The 11,032-nt window shown below is 41.2% G+C and overlaps 2 protein-coding genes across 2 annotated transcripts in view; one reads left to right on the top strand and one right to left on the bottom strand.

Annotated features, from left to right (window-relative positions):
- Window positions 1-9,283: 9,283 nt before the first annotated feature.
- Window positions 9,284-9,906, top strand: LOC126263513 (uncharacterized; the record flags this gene model as incomplete). Its single annotated transcript, XM_049960606.1, has 2 exons — window positions 9,284-9,375; window positions 9,642-9,906. Coding segments are annotated over 2 exons (357 nt in total), but the record flags the coding sequence as incomplete, so codon positions are not given.
- A 770-nt stretch (window positions 9,907-10,676) lies between these two features.
- LOC126263512 (lachesin-like) overlaps window positions 10,677-11,032 on the bottom strand; it is a 242,988-nt gene continuing 242,632 nt past the window's right edge. The window contains exon 10 of the mRNA XM_049960605.1: window positions 10,677-10,733. Coding sequence (XP_049816562.1) covers window positions 10,677-10,733 — 57 coding nt within the window. The remainder of the gene's footprint in view (window positions 10,734-11,032) is intronic.

The following is an 11,032-nucleotide window of genomic DNA, read 5'->3' as shown; positions in this document are numbered from 1 at the left end:
CAGGAGACTATTCGAAGCCGAGAAATCAGCGTTGGAAGCCACCGAAGAAACAAGAACAAGAAGAAGTCAGAAAAAGAAAAGAGAGGCAGAACAACAGCAGAAACGAGATGGATGTAGACCTGAGATGCATTAATGTTATGTAGGGTATACAGAGAAATAACTTTTAACACTAACTTAAATGTTCCAGAATTCCACTTTTTATGTTCTGTTACACATTGGTTAAAAGATCTTACAGTGCTGAAATTAAGATCTTACAGTGCTGAAATTTTGTATAATATTTTAAAATATTCTCATCTAAAGTGTATTATTATGAGCAGAGTACACAGAGAAACAACCTTTGACATTAACTTAAAAGTTCCAGAATTCCACTTTTTTATGTTCTGGTGCACATTGGATAAAAGATGTTAGAGCTGAAAATTTGTATGATATTTTAAGACATTCTCAGCTTAAGTGTGTTATTACGACTTAAATTTCATAATTAAAGACTTTTTTCAAGAAGGTCTGTGAGTTACTTAATGAATTTTTTTATAATCAATATTAAAATTCTTTTGAAAAATAATTAATGACAGCGATATCTATTTAAACCTGTACCTGAAATATAATAGTGGAAAGAACTTTAAGAAGAAAAAAACAGCTTCTGCTTCGATTTTACTCCGAGATATATGTAACTATCTGACCATAAATAATGAACACACTTAATTTCACTTCCAATATAAAATACAATTCAGAAAAAAATGTGAGACCCACTAAGTACACCTTCCGACATATTTATGCCGGTATATGGTGAAACACGGCGTACGTGAGATGGTTTTTATTCAGTGTGAATGTTCTTAACGTAAATACTACATGGTTTTCACAATACTTCGTTGTTGTAGATGTGGTCTTCAGTTCAGAGACTGGTCTGAGACAGCTCTCCATGCTACTCTATCCTGTGCAATCTTCTCCATCTTTCGGTATCTACTGAAGCCTATATCCTGAATCTGTTTAGTGTATTCATCTCTTGGAGCTCCCTCTACGATTTGTACCCTCCACGCTGCCCTAAAATACTAAATTGATGATTACTTGATACCTCCGAATTTGTCCTACCAACCGATCCCTTCTTCTAGACAAGTTGTGCCACAAATTTCTCTTCTCCCCAATTCTATTCATTACCTCCTTATTAGTTATGTGATCCATCCATCTAATCTTCAGTATTTTTCTGTAGCACCACATTTCGAAAGCTTCTATTCTCTTCTTGCCTAAACTATTTATCGTCCATGTTTCACTTCCATACATGGTTACACTCCACACAAATACTTTCAGAAATGAATTCCTGACACTTAAATCTATACTCGATGTTTACAAATTTCTCTTCTTCAGAAACGCTTTCCTTGCCATTGCCAGTCTACATTTTATATCTTCTCTACTTCGACCATCATCAGTTATTTTGTTCCACGAATAGCAAAACTCATTTACTACTTTATATGTCTCATTTCCTAATCTAATTCCCGCAGCATCACCCGATTTAATTCTACTACATTCCATTATCCTCATTTTGCTTTTGTTGATGTTCATCTTATATCTTCCTTTCAAGATACTGTACAGTCTGTTCAGCTGCTCTTCCAGGTCCTTTGCATTCTCTGACAGAAGTACAATGTCATTCGCGAATTGTTAAGTTTTTATTTCTTCTCCATGGATTTTAATTCCTACTCCGAATTTTTCTTTTGTTTCCTTTACTGCTTGCTCAATCTACAGATTGAATAACATCAGGGATAGGCTACAACCCTGTCTTACTTCCTTCCCAACCACTGCTTCCCTTTCATGGCCCTCGACTCTTGTAACTGCCATCTGGTTCCTGTACAAATTGTAAATAGCCTTTAGCTCCCTGTATTTTACCTCTGCCACCTTCAGAATTTTAAAGAGAGTATGCCAGTCAACATTTTCAAAAGCTTTCTCTTAAGTGTAAAAATGCTAGAAACGTAGGTTTGCCTTTCCTTAATCTATTTTCTAAGATACGCCGTAGGGTCAGTATTGCTTCACGTGTTCCAACATTTCTACGGAATCCAAACTGATCTTCCCCGAGGTCGGTTTCTACCAGTTTTTCCATTCGTCTGTAAAGAATTCGCGTTAGTATTTTGCAGCCGTGGCTTATTAAAATGATAGTTCGGTAATTTTCATATCTGTCAACACCTGCTTTCTTTGGGATTGGAATTATTATATTCTTCTTGAAGTCTGAGGGTATTTCGCCTGTCTCATACATCTTGCTCACCAGATGGTAGAGTTTTGTCAGGACTGGTTCTCCAAAGGCTATCGTAGTTCTAATGGAATATTGTCTACTCCCGGGGCCTTGTTTCGACTTATGTCTTTCAGTGCTCTATCAAACTCTTCACGCATTATCATATCTCCCATTTCATCTTCATCCACATCCTCTTCCATTTCCATAATATTGTCCTCACGAACTTCAGCCTTGTGTAGACCGTCTATATACTCCTTCCACCTTTCTGCTTCCCCTTCTTTGCTTAGAACTCAGTTTCCATCTGAGATATTGATATTCATGCAAGTGGTTCTCTTTTCTCCAAAGGTGTCTTCAATTTTCCTGTAGGCAGTATCTATCTTACCCCTAGTGATATACGCCTCTACATCCTTACATTTGTCCTCTAGCCATTCCTGCTTAGCCATTTTGCACTTCCTGTCGATCTCATTTTTGAGACGTTTGTATTCCTTTTTGCGTGCCTCATTTACTGCATTTTTATATTTTCTCCTTTTCTCAATTAAATACAATATCTCTTCTGTTACCCAAGGATTTCTATTAGCCCTCGTCCTTTTACCTATTTGGTACTCTGCTTCCTTCACTATTTCACTTTCAATGTTACCCATTCTTCTTCTACTGTGTTTCTTTCCCCCATTCTTATCAATCGTTCCCTAATGCTCTCCCTGTAACTTTCTACAACCCCTGGTTCTGTCAGTTTATCGAGGTCTCATCTCCTTAAATTCCCACCTCTTTGCGGTTTCTTCAGTTTTAATCTACAGTTCATAACCAATAGATTGTGGTCAGAGTCCACATCTGCCCCTGGAAATGTCCTACAATTTGAAACCTGGTTCCTAAATCCCTGTCTTACCATTATATAATCTAAATGAAACCTTCCAGTATATCGAGGCTTCTTCCATGTATGACAACCTTCTTTCATGATTATTGAACCAAGTGTTAGCTTTGATTAAGTTATGCTCTGTGCATATTTCTACCAGGTGGCTTCGTGTTTCATTCCTTGCTTCATACCATATTCACCTACTACGCTTCCTTCTCTTCCTTTTCCTACTATCGAATTACAGTCACCTATAACTAGTACATTTTCGTCTCCCTTCACTATCTAATTTGTTTTATCTCATCATACATTTCATCAATCTCTTTGTCACCTGCGGAGCTAGTTGGCGTATAAACTCCTACCACGGTGGTAGGGTTGGGCTTCGTATCTATCTTGTCTACAATAATGCGTTCACTATGCTGTTTGTAGCAGCTTACCTGCATTCCTATTTTTTTTATTCATTATTAAACATACCCCTATTTGATTTTGTATTTATAACCTCGTATTCACCCGACCAAAAGCATTGTTCCTCCTGCCACCGAAATTCACTAATTCCCACTATATCTAAATTTAACCTACCCATTTTCCTTTTTAAATTTTCTAACCTACCTACCCGATTAAGGGGTCTGACATTTCACGCTCCGATCTGAAGAACGCCAGTTTTCTTTCTCCTGATAACAACGTCGTCGAGTAGTCTCCACCCGGAGCTCCAAATGGGGGAATCTTTTACCTTAGGAATGTTTTACTCAAGAGGGCGCCATCACCCATTAACCATACAGTAAAGCTGTATGTCGCTGGGAAAAGTTACAGCTGTAGTTTCCCCTTGCTTTCAGCCGTTCGCAATACCAGCAGATCAAGACCGTTTTGGTTAGTGTTACAAGGCCAGATCAGTCAACCATCCAGACTGTTGCCCCTGTAACTATTGAAAAGGCTGCTGCTCCTCTTAAGGAACCACACGTATGTCTGGCCTTTCAACAGATAGCCCTCCGTTGTGGTTGCACCTACGATACGGCTATCTGTATCGCTTAGGCACGCACGCCTCCCCACCAACGGCAAGGTCAATGGTTCAGGGGGTGGGGGGGTGGGGGGGAATACTTTGTTATCCCTTTGGGCTAATTACTATACATACAAGAGCCAAAGAAACTGGTACACCTACCTAATACCGTGAAGAGCTCCTGCGAGCTCGCAGAAGTGCCACAACACGACGTGGCATGGACTCGACTAATGTCTGAAGTAGAGAATAAGATAACTGATACCAGAAATCCTGCTGGGCTGTCGTAAATAAGTAGGAGTACCAGGTGTGGTGATCTCTTGTGAACAGCACGTTGTAAGGCATCCCAGATATGCTCAATAATGCTCATATCAGGTGAGTTTTGTGGGCAGCGGAAGGGTTTAAACTCAGCAGAGTGTTCCTGGAGCCACTCTGTAGAAATTCTGGGCACGTGAAGTGTTGCATTGTCTTCTGGAATTCCCCAAGTCCGTCGGGATGCATAATGGGCACGAAAGGATGCACGTGACCAGGCAGTATGTTTAGGTACGTGTCACCTGTCAGATTCGTGTCTAGACGTATCATGGGTCCCATATCACTCCAACTACACACGCCTCACACATTTACAGAGCTTCCACCAGCTTGACAGTCCCCTGCTGACATGTTCGGTGCATAGATTGATGAGGTTGTCTCGATGCCCGTACACGTCCATCCGCTCGATACATTGTGAAACGAGATTTGTCCGTCCAGGCAACATGTTTCCCGTCTTCAACTGTCCGATGTCGGTGTTGACAAGCTCAGGCGAGGCGTAAAGCTTTGTGTCGTGCAGTCGTCAAGGGTACACGAGTGGGCCTGCGACTGCGAAAGCCCATATCGGTGATGTTACGTTGAATGGTTCGCACGCTGACACTTGTTGATGGCCCAGCGTTAAAATCTGCAGCAATCTGCAGAAGAGTTGACCTTCTGTCATGTTGAACGATTATCTTCAGTCGTCCCTGGTCGCATTCTTGCAGGATTTTTTTCCGGCTGCAGTGATGTCGGAGATTTGATGTTTTACCGGATTCCTGATATTCACGGTACACTCGTGAAATGGTCATACGGGGAAATCCTCACTTCGTCGCTACCTCGGAGATGCTGTGTCGCTAGTGCACTGTCTATAGCCTTCAAACTCACTTAAATCTTGATAACCCGCCATTGTAGCAGCAGTAACCGATCTAACAACTACGCCTGACATCTGTTGTTTCATATAGGCATTGCCGAAGGTTGAGCCGTATCCTGCCTGTTTACATATCTCTGTATTTGAACACGCACGCCTCTACCAGTTTCTTTGGCGCTTCATTGTATAATTTAATACTTTTGGTTTTGTCATCTCTTGGCACGATGAATGAGTATAAAATTGATGCTAATTTTTTGCAAGAGTATAGTAAATAAATATTCTCGTTACCCGTATGTGGTATTATTGGTCACTAATTACCTTCTTGCGGTGTGTCGAATATCACAATGTTTAAATCTTTGTAGCCCTTCCTGCAAAGTGTGGAGCGCAATTTTTGCAAAACCGATGTGGCGCCTCCGTGTTGTTGAAGACAGGAACCAGTACTCGGGCCCGGGCGACAGCTGTTACCGCTGCAACCCTCCCCTTCCCCTACATCCCTCATCACCCTGCGTCGCCGGCTAGGGGTGGGACACGAGCGGGCCTCCGGGTCCACCCGGCGAATTTTGCATCGAGCGCTTCCCGCACCCCCTCCTCCCCAACCCACACCCAGTTACACCCCTCACCACTCCCTCACCACCCACCCCCCTCGCGCCACACCGCAACACGCGCCTCCCATTACGACAGCCGCACAGCTGCGTTGCTACAGCGAAACCATTGGTCGTCATAGCCCAGCAGCGGCACCACTCAGCAGGCCCGCGGAAATTACGTGCCTGCCACGGTAAGCACTGTCTTTTTGTATCACCGGTAGTCTTAGCTGACGCTAACGAATTCACACCGTGAGCTTGCTGCAGCCGATGCAATAGGATGTTCTTAGTGGACCTGACAATCTTTGGCCCCAACCATTTCCCTACAAATCTGCCAAATGATAAGTATGTAAAACTGATTAAAAAAGTTGAAATTTTTTGCCATCGGATAATTTTTAGCATAGTAGATATCTTGTCTCCAGTTTTCAAGAGTTTAATTCGTGCTATAAATGATTTAAAACGCACCTGTTTTTAACGAATGCGCAGTGCAAGACCCCCCTTTTTTACACGACTCTCTTCTTATTTGTGGCATTTTATTATTTCCTGCCATCAGAACAAAAAAAAAATGTTCAAATGTGTGTGAAATCCTGATGGACGAAACTGCTGAGGTCATCGGTCCCTAGACTTACGCACTACTTAAACTAACTTATGCTAGGGACCCCCCCCCCCCACACACACACACACACACCCATGCCCGAGGTGGTGTACAATAATGGTAACACTGGAAGAATCAGGACCTTTACGAGACAAGGATTCGATCCAATCTGATTCACTGAAAACCTACTGAAGAACACTGCTGGTGTGTGTGTTGCTATTTCTGAAATGTCAGTGAAGGTTATTGCCAAAGGGGCGCGCCAGGAGGATTAGATTAGAAGAAAAGAAGTGTACGAAGACCAAAAAGACCTAATGTATGGCTAGGGTCAATATTAAGGTACTTGTTTCTGGCAGAAATACTACAAATTTTTTTCTTTTTGTGCGTTTCCCGTAAGTTTCATTTTTCAGCGTATAAGTAACATTTCCTGCTGAACCATTGCAGATAAAAAGGTGAAAATTGCTTCATACCTTGTAAATATTATAATATAACATCCTGTGGTACGAAAGCTCTCAAAGTGCCTTACCGTCAAATTTATTTCAATTTTTGTAAAATAAAAATTGCTGTGTATCATACGCATCAATTTAAAAAAAACTGTTACGAGAATTCTAAAAACTGGCACACCGGTTTTTTATCTAATTATTAAGAATAAACTACCACATTTTGAAAGTGGTAAGTAAAGTAACCTTTGAGGAAGTGTTCTTCATGTGACAGTGTATATTCATCAACGTCCTCAAGTCCGCAGCTCGTGCTCTAGTGGCTAACGTTTCTGTCTCTGGATCACGGACTCCCGGGTTCGATTCCAGGCCGGGTTCGGGATTTTCTCTGCCCACCGACTGGGTGTTTGTGTTGTCCTCATCATTTCATCAACATCGTCATTCGTGACAGTGGCTAGATTGGACTGTGAAATCAGTTGGACTGTGTAAACATTTGGACTTTGTACCGGGGCCGATGACAGCGCTGTTGATCACCTCGTAAGTCAAACATCATCACCAACCTGATCTAATTATTTGACAAAATTATTGAAAAAAGGATCTAGAGTAGAACCAATAACTTAATGACAACATGTGAGAAATATGGTTCAGTTACCTTTAGAGACTAAAAGTTACATTTGCTTATAGGTGCCCAAATATTTTTTCATAAGTCTTCCCTTAACTGAGAAACACTGGTCCCAAATAACGATATACACATGTTGTCATGTTAATCTGGTTCCTTGCTTGGTATAGGTTTCTCACGGAATTATATCTCCAAAATAGCTTTCAATTTCTCAAATAGCTTTCAATACCATTCAACTGATACTTAAATTTGCCATCATATTTGAGAATCTTCCTCCAGCACCTCACTTTAAACACATTAAACTTCCATTCACCTCCATTTACAGCAGTACTTCGACTGTAGTCACACCAGCCTCAGTTCTACGCCAATGTGTGTCGCCAGTAATTTCTGTTACTGATGAAAATCTCTCTCCTTGTGTACAGCCACAAGGGATTTTAGTTCACAAGAGCCGAATTATTCTCCTAAGGTATCATCTCACGTTTTGATAGAGTATGCATCACTGTTGTTTTTGGTGCCAAACACTGCCTGTCTGTTAGTTTTGATTTTGTCAGCTACTAACGTCTCATTTTTGAGCAAAGGTATTCCCCTGTTTTTTCTGTCGGTCTCGCTCTCACTCTATCGTTGACAATGACTGTCATGCACGGCTCTCCAGCCCATTCGCCATCTTCTTCTCATTTCCCTTATCTCTGTATATAAAAGAAAACGCCCAATTGACTGACCCATCATCGCTCGGGCCTAACTCCAAAATTGTAGAGATTATTGATCTTATGCTGTAGGCATTGTTTAGGGAGAGATGTTTGGAAATTCCACCCCTAAGGTGATTAAATAGAGGATGAATGTTTTTTCTTTCAAATAGTCTCTATCAAGGCAATTTTGTAGCTAGAGCTACGAGAATTGGTATTTGGTTTCGTTCTCATAAATTAAAAAGAAAACGTGTTTCAGCAATATGGGAAATTCAAGCACTAAGTGGCTGAAAGAGTAAGTGAAAGTTTTTGAAAGTAAGTACTAGTAAAGCACTACTAAAGCAGTTTCAAAGCTCAATCTATGAAAATTGCTATCTTAATTCTATATAAATGTGTTACGGGATGAAAGTTTCTATGGTAATGTCACCACAAGAACTCAAAAGGCATCTCTACGACTCCAACATCCAGAATTACTTTTCCTTCAAAAGTACACGCAAACGAAGCAGCGGCCTATGAGCTAGTTTCTTATACAGCATCCAATAAACACTTATTTTTCTATGCCTGCCATTGTTCTTTCTTGCCAGGGAGAACAGAGTTGCTGATCATGCTTTTCATAACACATTTTACAAGTCTTTTTTAAAAAAATTAAAACAGTAAACAAAAACTTGTCATTGAAGGAGTGGGATTTGAATATGTAATATTTGTTTCATCTGGGCAGAATTGCAATAATATTTTCTTTATTCTTGGCCGGTTTCGGCTATAAATTGACAATCTTCAGTAGCCGTAACTCTCACTGAACAACGTGAGCACGACATGCGTCTTCATAGTTCGTTTGAATGTATCAACTCCTCTCTCTTAACATCGAAAGGGAAACATACCCGCCACAGCGTACTTCTGCGCGTTGAAGCACCCAAACATGGTCTTTCCAACTGAGCTATCCAGGCAAGGCTCACGACGGACCCTAGCAGCATCACTTCCGCCAATGACTTTTCTCCTGCGTTTTAAAGGAAGAAGAGTCGTGAGATGTGCTTGGATAGTTCATTCAGTAACTGTAAAATTTTTTCAGCATCATGTATTTGGCTTTCAAAAGAGGCATGTAGAAGAAGACATTGTTGTTATAATCTGAGTTATATGAACCAAAAACCATTAACACTCATAATTATTTTATTATTTTCCAGCATTTGGTGCACCGTCTTATAATGCTTTATCTATTAACGTTTCAAATCCCAGTTTGGGGCCGGCCGCAGTGGCCGTGCGGTTCTAGGCGCTGCAGTCTGGAACCGTGGGACTGCTACGGTCGCAGGTTCGAATCCTGCCTCGGGCATGGATGTGTGTGATGTCCTTAGGTTAGTTAGATTTAAGTAGTTCTAAGTTCTAGGGGATTGATGACCTAAGATGTTAAGTCCCATAGTGCTCAGAGCCATTTGAGCCCAGCTTGGGATAAAGGATGTTCCGGATACGTGGTCTGACGAATATATTGCTCTAGTCCATTTTAATTTGAACTGAAATATGTATATGTGAAGGAAGCGCATGAGAGCAGCATCACAAGATTCAAAGGTTGGATACATTGTATTTGGAGCTGTCATATTATATTTTGGCTCTGTTCTGTTGTGGCGAGTAATGGGAACCCTTCTGTCAGAGAACAGCTATATGGATGTGGCCTGTGGCATGTCCTCAGCACTTGGATTAGTGAAAGCTGGAAAACGTCAAATTGATTTCTTCGACTCACAGGTGAAGAACTTATTTTCTCATGTGAAAATAAGTTATGAATTTTCAGGGTATAATTAGACAATGCACATTCAGCGTAAAGGAAGTCAGTGATTTCATTGACACGTACGTGTTTTCAGAAAATATTGTGTTACCTAAATTTATTATGCAATGACTGCACCCTGTTATACAGACGTGAATACTGTACGGCTTGCTTGTTAAAGAGCTATGCTGGTCAACCTTAGAAACCAGCATGAGTGTTCTTATATGGTTTCTTCAGGTCTGTCATTCTGCTTTTATTTCAGAAATAGTGAGGTATGTTCAATAGAAAGTTCTCGGGCTTCTAGCCACGTGAAGTGGTTAAAATTTCACAAGCTTTCGACCAATCGCTCTTTGGCCTTATTCAGTGGTATGACTGCCAGTGGGCTGCTGTACGAGCTCCCATAACGTAGCTGCCAGCTTTGACGTCGGTGGTGGTCGCCGTATCGCCATATACGGGCATAAGCTGACTCGGTGTTCGATGTGCCCTGGATCACCGGATGCCACGTATGCCCATACTATACGGTGTGCACCAGTGACGTCACAGCCAATAGCGTATTTAAGGGAGTACATCAGCACACTGGCAATCAGTCCACTTGACAATGGAGCAGGGAATGCTTGGTCTAATGGCCTTGCCATTTTCACTACGTGACGCGGATTGAAGCCCAAGAACCTTTCCTTCAGTGTTATCGCCGCGATATTCAGCATGCTTAAAGTGAGGTATGTTGTTTGTAGCGATCACACTGATATCTTTATCTGCTGCAATTGCATTGTAACTGTCTTTTCCTATAAATTTTACATCCTTTGACATGTCATACGCCCAGGAAGAAGACGAGCATGTATTTTGTATGTCTACCACGGCTATTTACCTGAAATAAAACATTGTGATAATGAGTGAAAAGACAAAAGAGTTGCTATAGTGCTTCCCCCAAGTGGCAAAACTTGTAAGTTCGGGGCTCAGACCAGCAACGTCTTACCTGCCAGGAAAATTCACTACTATATTTTATCGGAACTCCGGCACCACAATTCTTTAATTAGAGAAGGATCCCTTATGCTGCAGAACAGGCAAAGAATTGAGTGAAACAGAAAAAAAGAAAGTGTTTGGAAATTAAGAGTTGATAAAGCAGTTTATGAAGAAAGTAGATGGAATGGAGAAAGAGTCGTATTC

This window comes from Schistocerca nitens, chromosome 6 (genome assembly GCF_023898315.1).
Source record: "Schistocerca nitens isolate TAMUIC-IGC-003100 chromosome 6, iqSchNite1.1, whole genome shotgun sequence".
Taxonomy (NCBI): Eukaryota; Metazoa; Arthropoda; class Insecta; order Orthoptera; family Acrididae; genus Schistocerca; species Schistocerca nitens.
This window is presented reverse-complemented; position numbering and strand designations above follow the sequence as displayed.